Source organism: Syngnathus scovelli, chromosome 1 (assembly GCF_024217435.2).
Source record: "Syngnathus scovelli strain Florida chromosome 1, RoL_Ssco_1.2, whole genome shotgun sequence".
NCBI lineage: Eukaryota > Metazoa > Chordata > Actinopteri > Syngnathiformes > Syngnathidae > Syngnathus > Syngnathus scovelli.
Window position 1 is genome coordinate 24,310,758 of NC_090847.1, and position 14,056 is coordinate 24,324,813.

General features: G+C 49.0%; 2 protein-coding genes across 3 annotated transcripts; both read right to left on the reverse strand.

The window, feature by feature from the left end:
- Nucleotides 1-230: 230 nt before the first annotated feature.
- On the reverse strand, nt 231-7,795 carry supt16h (SPT16 homolog, facilitates chromatin remodeling subunit). Its single transcript, XM_049741547.2, has 24 exons — nt 7,465-7,795; nt 6,524-6,616; nt 6,275-6,445; nt 5,838-5,990; nt 5,618-5,764; nt 5,393-5,544; nt 5,109-5,281; nt 4,921-5,011; nt 4,785-4,858; nt 4,580-4,692; nt 4,417-4,482; nt 4,243-4,341; nt 3,852-3,967; nt 3,625-3,778; nt 3,425-3,552; nt 2,464-2,726; nt 2,278-2,396; nt 1,967-2,205; nt 1,707-1,782; nt 1,459-1,628; nt 1,259-1,388; nt 1,052-1,178; nt 902-976; nt 231-777 (listed from the first exon to the last, which is right to left on the reverse strand). The coding sequence occupies exons 1-24, from the start codon at nt 7,528-7,530 to the stop codon at nt 677-679; spliced, it is 3,096 nt and encodes a 1,031-aa protein (XP_049597504.1). The 5' UTR covers nt 7,531-7,795; the 3' UTR covers nt 231-676.
- Nucleotides 7,796-8,749: 954 nt separating this feature from the next.
- tox4b (TOX high mobility group box family member 4 b) lies at nt 8,750-13,956 on the reverse strand. Of its 2 annotated transcripts, none has more exons than XM_049741554.2 (8): nt 13,399-13,956; nt 12,259-12,327; nt 11,903-12,187; nt 11,573-11,833; nt 11,122-11,445; nt 10,367-11,038; nt 9,822-9,976; nt 8,750-9,728 (listed from the first exon to the last, which is right to left on the reverse strand). In XM_049741554.2, exons 1-8 carry the CDS (start codon nt 13,402-13,404, stop codon nt 9,671-9,673), a joined length of 1,830 nt encoding a protein of 609 aa, XP_049597511.1. In that variant the 5' UTR covers nt 13,405-13,956; the 3' UTR covers nt 8,750-9,670. The 2 variants fall into 2 exon arrangements, with proteins under 2 accessions (XP_049597511.1, XP_049597510.1); XM_049741553.2 differs by lacking the exon at nt 13,399-13,956 and adding an exon at nt 12,429-13,387.
- Between the last annotated feature and the right edge of the window lie 100 nt (nt 13,957-14,056).

Below are 14,056 nucleotides of genomic sequence, written 5' to 3' on the forward strand. Positions count from 1 at the left end.
TCACCTAAAATGTCAGGTTTTTGTCTCACAAATCAAAACAAATCACTTGAAAACCTTTTTATACTCAGCAGAGCGTAAAGTATGCATGTGCATGAGGAAGCCAACAGCCATTAACATTCATTCAAATCACATGAGTCGATGTTTCCCTATACTTCCCTTCTCATATTTAGAAAGAGAAAATATTTTAAAAAGCTTATCAAAGCTTTTTAGAGATCCACGCAAATCAGTCATGTGTTCCTTTTCATTTTATTACAAAAACAAAAAAAATGGATTTTTAGAATTAAGTACAACAAACATCTATCCAGAAAAGAAGACAAAGGAGGCAGACTGTGTGTGTTGTTTACAAACCCCATTAAAAAACAAAATACCCCCCCCCCCCCCAAATCATGTTGATTTCACAGTTAACACAACACATGGGAGGGACTCATCATAAAAAGACTGTCAGGGGGGCATGTCAAGTGTTTTCTTTGGGAGCCAACAGAAATATTGGTGGTAAAAATGCATTTTGCGCGCACACACACAATGTAGAAGGTTGAGGAATGAAGAGAAAATGAACTTTGCTGGTACGTCACCATGATGACGTGACGTGGCTGGCGACCTCTACGCCGACACACGTCGTGTGAGCCAGAGTGCGGGAGGGCGAGACGAGTTGGGGCGGGCGGAGCGAGGCAGACATCTAGGACCGCCTCTTCTTCTTGACTGGCTGCATCCTTGACGACCGGTGCTTTCTCTTCTTGTTGGATGTGTCCTCGTCCTCGTAGTGACTTTCCTTGTCGGCTGCGTACGACAACATAAGCGGGCTTCACCCTTGGACTTTGTTCGATAGAATCATCCGTTTGAAAAAGATTGGATAGTGGCGGCCCAAGTTGAACTGAAGTCTGGTGACAATGAGTTGACGCACCTTTCCTGGCCTCTTCTTCCAGCTCGTCCCAGTCCTTGCCACTCTCCTCCTCGCTGCCCAGTGATGCACTGTAGTCTGCGGGCGACAGACATCACGCGGCTTTATAGGTCTTGATGCAAGTCTCATATCGGGGTGGCAGCGCAAACGTACCGGAATTCTCCGTCTCGGAGCTGTAGTCTTCGTCGCTATCTTCCTCCTCCACCTCCGTCTCGTCCGCAGAGGGGTTGAATGTCTCGTCCTCCATCTCAGACTCGGAATCTTCTTCGGCGCCGCTCCCCTGGTAGCCAAAGGACACAAATTGAGCCGAGTGCGGACGCAAAAAGGCCGCCTGGCGCGGCAGACGAGTGCCGAAAGGACCTCGCTCTCCGGGTCCAGGAAGGACCAGCCTCCTTGCTCGAAGAATCCCTCGGGGTCGTCCACAATGGTCTTCATGACCTTGGTCCAGTTGAGGGACTGGACGCCCTCCGTATACTTAATGTCACACGAGCTGCAAAGGAGAGGAAGAAGCATGATGAACCCGGCACGGCGGGTGTCTTATTTGGCGACGGCTATCTTACTTGAGCCACTCCTTGATGGGGTCCAGGGAGTTGACAGGCACGGCGTTGATCATGGTGACCTTTTTGTTGTAGTCCTTGTAAACGATGACCACATCAAAGTTCTTCAGATGGAACTGCACACGCTCAAAGTGGACCAGCTCCACCTCGTCCAGAGTCACCACGAACGGCGGCTGCACACATTTCGGATTTATGAGGAGGAGTTTAAACGCACGTGCATTGTTGAAAATGGCTGCGCGTGTTGCACTCACCCATTCCGTAACGTTGACAAGGGAACTGGAGGTGGGCTGCAGCAGGCAGGTACTCCTGTAAGGGGCGCCCTGGAAACTGCAAACACATTGGAGGGCATGTTAGCCGGTTGAACGATTCAAAATCCATTCCAATGGAATCAACTGGTTGAAAACTGTAATTGACCAAATTGAAGGATGGCTCTTAGTTGTCTTATTTTGCATGGATGTCAGGTTTTGGGGAAGGAAAAAACAAATCCTCTACTTATGCTAGAAAATCTCACCCTAGGTCTCTGAAGGGAACCTCGAACTCCAGCTCTTCTCGGGTGAGCGTCTCAACCTTCTCGATGAAATTCTTGAAAGCCGACTTGAGCTTGTGCCGCATTTCGCGCTCCATCTGCTCAGCGTAGAGGTCGTCGCGGTCGTGCATGTGCTGGTGCTTGCCCAGGTCGGTGGTGATCTCGCCCACTTCCGTGTAGAACTGCACGTCCGTGTGGCGGCGCTTGCCGAACATGATGGCGTTCTACAAAGCGGACACTTTTCAGCCCGGCCGGGGAAGAACGTGGCCGCGTTTTCCTCGATCGCCCGGCGGCACCTTGAGGTGGAAGTGCAGGACGATGATCATCTCGCCGTCGCATGGCTGGAAGATGGCGTGCTTGATGTTGTTGTAAAGGATGTCCACTTTATCACCGCGGACAGATGTGAAACGGAAACCTGACCCGGGAGACCATTGTTATTATGATGAAGTGGATGCGGGCGGAGGCGCGACCTCCGACCTTACCGTTGGTATGCGCCTCCAGCGAGCCCTGCATCCTCTTCTGGGCAATGTTGGGGCGGATGTAGAGGTCTTTGAGTTTGGGGTTGCTGCGATTTAGGTTGATGACCAATGAGTCCTGCTTGACAATGCCCTCTTTCTCCTTCTCCTCGGCCTCCCGCGTCTTGTAGCGCTTCTGGACCTCCTTGATGATGCGGAAGGCATTCTGCAGGTTGGTGGATGGCACCGAGGTGTCGCCAGGCGTCTTCAGGTTGGACGCACGGTACGTGCTAACGGTGCAGGAAAGAAGAGTCACTTGACAGTCTAACATTCACTGTGTGAGCAGTATTATCGCTTTCAAATTAATTTATATTTTAAAGACTCATTTATCATGAAATATGCACGGGGTGAAGCTTTTTTTTTGGGGGGCCACATGGAGTAGCTATACTCGTGTACTGGCGAATTTGTGACCCAGTGTGTGTGGCTTTAAAAGGCGGGGCCTAGCCAGGTGTGTCAGGGAGCCAATGGGAGGCATTGATTCCGCAGGTATGACTTAGGATAGGAACTAAGTAGCAGTTAATTTATTCCAATACTTTTTAATCGTGATTCTATTTTTCTGTTCCGTAACTGCTTGCTCTCCGCCCCAACACAGTTCTAGTCAGACTTTGGTACTGTACACCAAAGCGTCTACTTGTAGCCTTATTCTGGTCTTTTGCAACTGTGCATTTCACAAAAGTGCTTAGCATTAACCTCTGTCTTTTCTCTTCTTGTTCGGATCGCTCCTATTACATAAAATGATTTGATGTGCAATTTGAAGTACCATTTCGAAATTTGCGATGCATTGACACCTCAATGTGGCGAGGACCAGACTTATCCCGATGCCGTCTCAACATTTAAGTGTGAAGAATATTTGCTCAAAACACGTAGTCACTACAAGAATGCAATCCTTGAACGGCAACCTCCAATCTCATGCTGTTAAGATACGCACATTTCCTTAACAAAAGTGGCGTCTGGATTGGGGAAGATGTTCCCTTCCTGTCGGCCCAAGGAGCTGCCGGGAACGTAGAAGTTAATTCTCAAGTACGTGTAATCCCCTTCCACAGACATGCTGATGTTCTGGACAAGGACACGGAGGTTAGCTGCAGTCCAACTCAGAAGTGGCGGGAAAAGGAGGCCCAGATGGCTTACCTTGATTGTGGCGATGTGAAACGGCGTGGCAATGCCGAAGATTGGCATGACGACAGTCTCGTATTTCTTGTCTATGAAGATCTTCATTTCTCTGATGTCCTTCTCTCTGGGCATCTGAGACACGTTCTTGTAGGACACGTTGGATTTTCTGGCCCTAAAGAGAAAGAGGTGAGAAGTGGAGTCTGGTTCCAAAGCTGATTCTGGTTTCATCTGCAGCCGACACTCACTTTTGGATCTGCTGCTCGCCTTTCTGCTCCGTCAGTCGTCGTTTGGCCTCTTCGTTCAAATTGTTGGCGAGCTCCTTCTGGTGGGTGCGCCGCTTCTCCTCCGCCGTCATCTCGTTCTGAGAGCACACACACCCGTACGTCATTTTGGTGGACCGACACACTCGACACAGACATGCGATGATAAAATGTTGAACATCAGAATATGGAATACAAACGCAAACATAACCACACAAAAAATACAAAAAGGACATGTGGTGTCTTTCAGAGTGATTTGAAATGAATTGCTGCCTACTTACCTTCCCAAGTAGCTAGTAAAGACCAAAAACACGCACACGCTTAGTCAGCAGCTTTCACGTGCGCATCAGGTCAACGCACCGCCGCGTAGACTCACCCGAGTTCTGTCAGCTAGCAGCGCCGCGCCACGAGCGCCCTTCCCCAGCAGCTCCTCTGCATCGTCTCCGTCCTCCTCCTCGTCTTCCTCGTCGTCATTCTGAGGGAGGCCACGTGTTCAGAAGATGGCGGTTGCAGACCATCGGGACTTCAGAAGGAAAGCAGCTACGCTTACCTTGAGGAAGATCCCCACGTTTTTGATCTTCTTTTTGACTGGTGTGAGTACAGTGGCCACTTCCTCCTGTCACCACCGCGCACAATTAGAGGTGCAACAATTAACATCTAATTATGAATTTCTAAAGAAAAATTTGACAGCTGTAGCTTGAAGCGCATCTCACCTCATTGATCTGCACCGTGTCGCCGATAAACAAGGCATACTTCTTCTGCTCTTCCTTTTTGCCTTCTTTATTTGTGAGGTCGGCAAACCCTAAACTGACACTCAGCACCATGCCTGACACGGGACCAAAAAAAAAAAGATGAACATAAAAACAAAATGAAGACTCAGTCAACTGGGTGGTCAGAATTTAAAGTGACAGTGGAAACCTTTCTTCAGTTTGTATTGATTCTTTGCGTTGAGCACCAAGGAGCCTTCTCTGAACTCGATGCCCATGGCAAACCTGCAAGCGGAACACACGTGAGATGAGCGTGTTACAGCGTGCAGTTTTTCGCAGGAACCTACCCGAGGTTCTTTGTTAGCTTGGCGACAAGATCCGGTTTCTCCTTCTTCACGTACTCCAAAACAGTGTTGTAGGCGTCAGAGATTTTTACACCTAGAAAAAGAAGGCAGGTCATATGCACGCAAAAAAAAAAAAAAAAAAAAAAGCAAAAATATATATATAATTTTTCTTTTTTTATAAAACCACACACCATGCTTGAGCTCCTTCAGCAACTCCTCCTCCAACTGCAGCAGGAAGTTGTAGTTGTCTTGCATCTCCTGCGGGGGGTCCACCATGAGGGTGCGCACCAGATTGGAGCAGTACGACTTGTAGCGGATGCCCATGGCGCACGTGATGGCACCAAAGTGCATGTGGTTCTTGTCACTGGCAGGAAGAAGACAAGTTCAACTTTGCCTTGAATCATATTTTGCGGGTCATGGCTAGTTTTCGGCTCCGATGTTGGTATCAACATTGGTGTCGGTATTGACGATCTACCTGACAACGCTGAACTTGAGGCTGTAGTTTCCACCGCTCTGGATGATGGGAGGGTAACACATCTCCACAGTGGAAGGATCCACTCCGCCCAAGTACTTCTTCTCCTCAATGGCCTTTTCTACAGATTCGGCCAGTTTGCTGTGGCGCACTTTCTGTTGGCGAGATAAAAACACGCACATGAAGGGGGGGCGAATGGCACTAGTGCGTTTATTCAGGCGTCCTCACCTCATCTGCGTCGACAATCTCCATGACTCGCTCCTTAAAAAACTTGGAGTAGACCTCGCTAGTGATTGCCGCTGCTTTCTTCATTAGGCCAAGCTCGCCGTCCTCCTTCACCGCCATGGTGTACGCCACCACGGCGCTGATGTCCACCTGCGGGCAAAGAGGAAGTGACATCACACCCCCTCGGTTGAATGCCGGTTGGCGGCCACGTCGCTTCTCTTGCCTTCTCCAGCCCCTCGGCCGCGAGCGTGTCGTTCCAACTCTTCATGTACTCGCCGGGAAATTTGTCCTTGCTGAACACACCCACCGTCTTCCCTCCACGGCTGCCGCGAATGGCCTCGATCATCTTGTCGAAGTTGGGCTTGTTGCTCTCGTTCTGAAAGAGACGCCGCATCAGCCGCCGTTGCAATTGTGTTTTTAGAATAGATTAGATCTTTATTGTCTCACTTGTACAACAAAATTTAAAAGTGCCAGCTGATCAGTGCATAAAATAAAATAAATAGAATAAAAAGATTAAAAAAAGTACAATCTAAAAGACCTACAGAAGAACATACACAGACATACAGCGACAATCTTTTCTTTTTAGCGGCATTTAACGTGACTACCGCTGTGTCACGTTTCCTTCAAGAAGTGAAACGGGCACCCGTCGGCCAATATCACCTTTTCCCTGGTGAGAAGCGTGATGGGCGGGACACCGTTGGCATTTTCGTTGCCCTTGGTTAAGGCCACCTGTTTGAGGAAGTCCACCTTCTTCTTACTGGCGAGGAAGAGGATCTTGGTTTCGCAAAAGACCATGATAGTGTCCGTCACCTCGTAACCAAACAGCCAAGTCTGAAGACAGAAGAAGAGCCTTAATAAAACACAAGGCCTCGTTACGTAGTTGCTGATTCTCTAACCACGTGCTCTCACCTGTATGGCTGTGGATTTAGCGTAGACAATTTCTTCATCCACTCCAACAGACACCACGATGGCATCAATTTTACCAAACTCATCCTCTCCTTTCTGGGAAGAAAAGCACGTTGACAAGCCGTTGAAATTGAGCAACGTATAGAGAAAATGCAAATCTGCATCAAGTTTGAGTTGCAATTGACTTATCGGAAAAATTCGGCACTTCCCCCCGATTCCTCAGTGCAACACAGATTGTAGTCAGGTTGAAATGGCCTTTCCATTCAGGCATTTGTCAGGTCAATCTTGACACATTGACCGACATATGCAAACTCTGTTTGACTCTTACCATTATTTTGTAAACTCAAATTTCATTCTGATTATATATTGCCAGTTTCTGTGTTCGACAACCTTTCCTATGATACCATACCAGCCTTTTAAAAATGGGTCAAATGGGACAAAAGTCTCGAGGAAACTCTTGTCACGCTGCTGGTACTTAAGTCAGAAATTGGTACCTTTTTACTGCTTTTAAAAAGAATAGTCGTAACTGTCCAAACATTTATCTCAGGGAAACTTGCACTGAAATAGTCTGATAATTATCTTCTTGTGTTATATACCTACACGGTGGTGTGGAGCATGTGTGGCGCTGGAGAACAAAAGTTGAGCTGCTCTTGCTCGCATGCACGCTGCTTGCCTGCCTCCTCAACCACTAACTTGGCAGCTAGCATTAGCGAGTAGCGGAATTGCTGCTCGTAGCGGGGAAAATGTCAACACAAACGACTGTCGAGACTTTCTTGATGTTAGCACGTTACCTGGGTGCAATTTTGGCCACGCCGACGCTCTAATTTGGTGAATAACAAGTGCGTTGGCGCGATGCTGCGCTAGCTAGCGAGCTAGTTAGCGGGCTAGTTAGCTAATGGTGATTTCGGCCAGTCCGAGAGCTGCAGTGCCGCTCACAAATTTACCTTCCAATTGCCGTAGAGTCTCTTAATCCGCCGGTAGTAGGCTTCCTTGTCCAGGTTAGCCGCCATGGTGAATCTGGTGTCGCACACTCCCGCTACCCGCCGCCGCCGGCCTCGCGTTCAGCTCAGCAGGCCGGATGGTGAAGATGAGGAAGATGATGATGACGATGATGCGTGTCACACCACACACAACGCGCTGTCGTCCCCCTCTTCTTCCGCGCACAAAGATGCTGCTGCTATTGTAACGCTCTTAAAGCTGCGGATGTTACAAAGGAATATTACGGTTTCGTGTTTCTCTTCCTTCCGAGCACGCGCACCAATATTTGAGTCCACCTCTCGACCCCCTCCCCTTTTCGAGGTTTTGGAAAAAAAAAAAAAAAAAGAATACATAAATTCACAAATATCACGTCGAGGATCAACACCTGTTTGTTTTTATTTATTTATATTTTTTTTATTTTGTCTTTTAAATTAATTAATGGCCGTATTGTGATTGCAACACGCTCGTCTCACGTGGACTGTCCTATTTTGCTTCTCCCGATAGCGTCTCCTGTCGCGTGTTGACTTTGTTGCTACTTTCCCGCCACGCTTGGTTTTTCCCGCCGGTGTCATCTAAAGTCGTCAACCGCCTCAAATCTCGCGACAAAAGGAGAGAAGAGGACACGGAAGTTAACCGATGTTATGACAAACTTTTTTTCTTTAAGACAGACGTTTGCGTTGACGGATCGTGAAATTTTGCGAAATGTCCCCAGAAACATCTATTCGGGCAATATCGCAAAACTATTAATTCAGAAATTTAAAGATGTATCTTTGTATATCTTTGATAACACTGACTCGCACCTTGTCATTGAGGAAAAAAAAATGTATTACAGTATTTGGTTTCCTTAATAATGGTAAGAGCAAAATAACACGTTCTTTGTTATTAATACTTCCCGTTGCAAAAACAAATGCCAAACAGACAATTTATCGTTTTGTTTTCTATGAAAACGAGGTAATATCTCATTAGCATTTTTCATTCAGGGAATAGTAGTTCCATTGGTCAAGAGATCAGCTAGCTTTGTGACGTCACACTTCTTTTTTTCCGGCTGGACAGTATTTGCGTGGGTACCTGAGCGCATCTGTGTTGTGTGCCCAGGTCAAAGGAAGTTCTGCCCCGCTACCAGCTGTGGTCTGCTACATTTTTATATACCTACATTTTTACCGCTGTATTTTTTTAAAATATAATATCGAGATGCAAAATTGTGACAATTTCAGATGTAATTTGTGAGCTCTCAGCCATCAAAACATCAGCTATATTAAAACGTAAAATATTTTATTCGCCCTTCCTGGTGAATTTCTCAGCACACAAGCGCTCAATGATATTTCATATTCCTTTTTTAAAAAACTCTTAAATTCATTTTCAGTAGCATCAACAGAATTGGTGTATTTTTCTTGACACCTCAGCTGTTCCACACGACACGAAATATGCATCACAGTTAATAACAACGATAATCCAAGCGAGAGGACAGTTCTTGTTTTGTTTCTTGAATCTTAGCACCAGTTCTCAAGTGTTGCTTTGTCCTGAAGGCGGCTAGTACATCGCTAAAAACCTTGAGCCCTCTCTTTTAACCTCAAACTAAAACCTAAAGTGCCCCCCCTCACCCAAAGTCAGAAGCTGCCTTTTATAGCAGTCACCTTGCAAGCACGACAGAACGACAAACCTGATCCAACGATCCAGACGACAGACGGAAAATAATTGTGCGTGATGGAATGGGGTGCATTTGTTCCACCTTTTGCCATGGCCCGAATGTTAACAGGGTAGCAGGCTTTTCACATTTCACTCACACACCTCAATCATCAATATAACACAAACACACAATTGAATCGTCACAAAGAGCTGAATAAAGAAACATCCGGCAGCAGCGTCTTGACTCCTCAAACTGGATCAAAGATGTGTGCCAATACCTGAGCCTCTCCTAGCCTTCACTTGCTCACTGGGTGGGTGGGGGTGGGGGGGACTGGGGGTCTGATTTTGTGACTGTAGGTGTAAATGGTTGTTTGTGTCTATGTGCCCAGTGATGGGCTGGCAACCAATTCAGGGTTCAGTCCACCTTTCAGTCACTATTAGCTGAGATAAAAACTCCAGCTTCCCCATGACCCTGAAATGGGTAAGCGCTAAAAACAACAACAACAAATAGGATGGATGGATGGATTCCTTACAAAGGTTCCTCCGCTAGGTGACGGTGGTGGAGTTCTGCCCTCGGATGGCGCACCAGGCCGTGAACACATCCCTGTCGAGGAGCAGCAGAGAAAGCATACGCTGAAATGTCAATCAAAGCTGCTGTATGAAAGAAACAACAAAGTTTGAAGGAGCAGCCAGCCACCTGCAATGTGTGGCGACACACTCGTTGCTACAGTACTCTTTGTCCCAGTCTTTGCTGTCCACCGCTGGGTTGGTGCAGCCGGTGCGCACGCAAATGTTTGGACTGCCAGCGGGCGTGATGCCGGGCCCGGGGGCCACTTTCACCTCCACCTCCATCTGACACACAAGAGACAATGGCAACGTTAGGCCTAGCCAATGCATTTTCCAGAGGAACTGGAACACATTGTAGTTGTATTCAAATTACATAAATGCAAATACAGAGTTATCCAAAAACAAAAAAAAACCCTTTTTGTGTTGACATTTTGTAGGGACAAGCGGTATGGAAAATTTTGGAGCCCCAACCTAGAAAAGCTTTTTCCACACTGCACTTAGCACGACCAGGCTATTCATTTGTATGTAGTGCTGCATGCCTATGTCCCTGCACATCACAATATTTGTTTCTGACTTCATACAACACTGTGGAGGGAGGACACACTTTGCCCAGGCCTGGTTAATGTTGACAGCAGCGCCCTCTGGGGATCAAACTACAAAATCAAACGTGCTTACTCCTTCCTCCGCTTCCATCACTTCCTCCCCTCTTGTCACGGCAGCAGCAGCGGCCGACTGTCCCGCCGCCTTGGTCGAATCCGAAGTTTCACAAGACGATGCCACAATGAGTTGAGTGCCAGGGTCCACCTGTCGTACCGACGGGACCACCTTGATCTGTAGCGGCGGTGGGGCGGCTGAAGCCACGGCGCCGCCGCCCCGAGGTTTGGCCTGCAGGGGCGGCGGTGCTTGGGCGTGCACCATCTGCTGCAACCTGGGCGGCGGCGGCGTGCTCTGCATTTGCTGCAGCGGCGGCGGCTGTCGGGGCGACGAGGCGGACATGGCCGTGACGGACACACCACCCGAGGGCAGCTGTGTCTGCTTGATGATGATCTTGGCGACAGTGGGCGGGTTGGATTCGGTCGGTGGTTGCGGTCTAATGGCGCCTGTGCGGGAGCGCGTGGTGACCTGAGGCAGGTCCAAGATGATATTGGAAGTGCAGATGTTGGTGATGGTGTTCTCCTCAGGGTTGTACTGCTGGGCCCTGCTAGGGCGAGAAGAGGCTGGGGCCGGAGGAGGCGACGGTGCCGAATCCAACACTTCGATGGGAACCTGACAGCTGAGGTTGGCCCTGTACTCTGCAAGTGCTCTCAAGTAATCCTTCTTGGCTAACTCGTTTTTCCTCTTATAAACCTGTAAGAAAGGAGACAACCATTTATCACCTGTGAAGTCACTCCAAAGTCAAGGCAGCATTGCAGACATATTAGGCACATGACCTGCTTCTGTTCCTTTCCGAGGCTGTCCCACATGGAAGCCACGATCTTTGAAACTTCTCCTATGGTAGCTTTGGGGTTTTGTCCTTTGATGGCCGCCTGAGTGTCCCTAAAGAAGAGAGCGTAGGCCGGCACGGGCTTCTGTGGCTCGTTAGGGTCTTCCTTCTTCTTCCCCGTCTTCCCGCCCCTGCCGCTCCCTCCCTTCCGGCTGGAGAGCGGCAAGGCGCCGGAGGCGAGGCCAGATGGCGGCGCCTCGGCCACAGTGGGGTCCAGGGAGATGACGCCGGGACAGAAGTTCTGAGATATGGGAGATTCCACCAGAATGCTCTGATGAGCAGGGAAAGAAACGGTGTGTCACATCTCGTGAAAAGTCGGCATGAAAAAAAGTTGCAAGCTTGAAACTTTCCTCAAGAATTAACAAGAAATTTAAAGGAAAAAGGAGCGGGAATCTCACCCTCCGGAAGTCGTCCATGTCATCATCCTGCAGCGAGCTGGTGGGTGACGCCGTGGCCGACAGCGGGCGCTCCGGCGACTGCGGGCGCTGCAAAATATTCCCAGCCCCCAATCCGAGACCCAGTTGAGCGCTGAGCTCTGACTGGTCAATGGTGGTCAGCTGGTTGGAGCCCAGCAGGCCTTGGCTCATGTCTCCCAATGGAACGTCGATGGTGACCGGAGATGAGCTGCTAAACTGCGAGCCGATGGGATGGCCCAAATCCTGCGCACATGGAAAGGAGAGGAGCGTGTTTTCAAGTGTTGGACAGATCGCATCTTAGAACACCCTCACCATTCCCAAAGACGAGCCCAGCAGAGCGCCTCCAGACTGGTTGATGACTCCCAGACTTAGGTGCTCCAGACCCTGGGAAGGAGGGTGGACAAACGTGGAGGCAAAAGAGGGGTCGTCGCCTTCCACCACGGCATTCCCAGGGACCACCACGCTGTTTGAGGGACTGGCATCCGACAGCTCTCCAAAATGGGACACCACGTCGGAAACGGTGAGGGATGAATCCGGGTCCAGTGAGATGGGAGGGATCTCAAACTCCTCATCGCCCAGACTGGGAGTGTGAAAAGTCTGGAAGGTGGGATGAGATACATCAATAGTAACATTTATATCATCTGGAACATACAGGAAGGCTTACTCACCTCCGACGGAGCCAGGAAGGGGTGGCCTGACCCGGAAATCGTCAGGTAGTTGTCACTGCCACCCGGGTACTGAAACATTGAGGAGTTTGTCAAAAGATGGAAACATAGTTGAAATGATGGGAATGATAAATGACTTCAGCCTCCCCCCTGCACTCAACCAACGGGGTCACCTTGTTGTCTGAGTCAAATCCATTGAAGGACTGCGGGTCCAGGAACCCTGGATCCCCGTCGTGCTGCCCGCTTCCGCCGGTAAGATGGGAGTAAAAATTCAGGTCCATCACGCCTCCCCCACGAAAACAAACGGAACGGCGACTCGTTGCTCAATAATGCCAATAACGCTCTCACGCTCTGCTTCTGGCACAATTGACAAAAGCCAACAAAAGCAGCGGCGGCAATCCAACATGTGGACGCCCAAAATAACCCCTCCTAACGTGGTTCTCTCCACGTCGTACGGCCGTTTAGCTTTTAGCCGGATTTGACGCAAGGCTGCGGTATTGCTGCTCACTTGGCGGCCGCTCGTCTGTTTGTCTGTCCCCCCAATATGAAAACACCCTCGCTCCCCAATCAGCGGGCACACGCCGGCCAAGGTCCGGGCATGTCACCGCCGGTTCAAACCACTTGAAGCGTGACCGTCGCGCGCGACCCAAATCGCAGACGTCTGGCACGGCCCAGGCTGCTCAATGGAACCCGAGCAACCGATGGGGGAGGAGGAGTCAAGGTACGCTAAACGCCAGAGCGGATATACTCCTTCAAAATAAAAGCTCATCACCCCCCCCCCCCCCTCGGGGATTACTTCACAACACCGCGCTAATTGTGTGTGTCACAATCGTTTCCAAGCAACAATACTGTCAAGCGCCAACCCGAGTTCCACCGGCGTGTGATTTTACGCTGACAAATCCGCTAAACTTTGCATCGCGCTCAACAAATACCAACAAGGTTAATCTTTCTTCAATCCGAGATGTTCGTACAGTCTCCACAACACAAACAAACGCGTAAATTAAAATGAAATCGTTATTTACGCCAAGCCTGTTGAGTTGAAGTCAGCCATTATTTTTGTTTATGTATTATCACCGTCAGTCATCACTTATTCCGACAAATGTGGACATTCTTTTTCGTCATTTGGTGTCAACTCCCCCTTACCTCCATGGTCCTTGTCAAATTGTGCTCTTAGTAGAGTTTTAGATCCACTTTGCCGAGTGAACTTCGGCCACAATCGATTTCCTCAACGATCACAACATGGCATCGGCGGCGCCGGCCGGATTGGACGACGTCCGATTGGAAGTGACGTCAGTACGTCCAAGTGGGGCGTTTGCTGACCTAAACTCAAGGTAGTACATTTAAAAACGGAACGAGACAACACAAGGCAAAACAGGTTTGCCGAATTGCTAAAATAAAATGAAATAAATGAAAACCCATCAATCTATTCTCTTGCATTTATCAGAGATTATGTTGAGAAGACAGCAACTATAGCAGGGATGCCGAGTCTTCCCTCTCCCCAGCCATTTCGTCCAGCTATTCCACGGGGCTCCCAGGTGTTCCCGGGCCACCTGGGAGTCTCTCCATGGCTCCTGGGTCTTCCCAAAACACCCCCTCCACGGTACGTGCCTGGATCACCTTTGCAGGGAGGCATCCAGGCGGCATTGTAACCAGTTACCCGAGCCACCTCGTCAGGCTCCTTTTGGTGTGGAGGAGCAATGGCTCTAATAAACGTAAATATCGACGCCATATTGAATGTGGCAAATGAGATAAATCCGGGAAATAATATTATAGATAATTGAAGACGCAGTGAAAAGTACAG

Coding starts and splice junctions, on each gene's coding strand:
- supt16h (XM_049741547.2), bottom strand. CDS start 7,530: ATGGCGGCTAACCTGGACAAGGAAGCCTACTACCGGCGGATTAAGAGA. Junction 4,483..4,579: donor ACACGGTGCAGATCAATGAG/GTGAGATGCGCT, acceptor CGGTGGTGACAG/GAGGAAGTGGCCACTGTACT. Junction 3,553..3,624: donor TTCACATCGCCACAATCAAG/GTAAGCCATCTG, acceptor GTCCTTGTCCAG/AACATCAGCATGTCTGTGGA.
- tox4b (XM_049741553.2), bottom strand. CDS start 12,536: ATGGACCTGAATTTTTACTCCCATCTTACCGGCGGAAGCGGGCAGCAC. Junction 12,328..12,428: donor GATTTGACTCAGACAACAAG/GTGACCCCGTTG, acceptor TCAATGTTTCAG/TACCCGGGTGGCAGTGACAA. Junction 11,039..11,121: donor TCGGAAAGGAACAGAAGCAG/GTCATGTGCCTA, acceptor CCTTTCTTACAG/GTTTATAAGAGGAAAAACGA.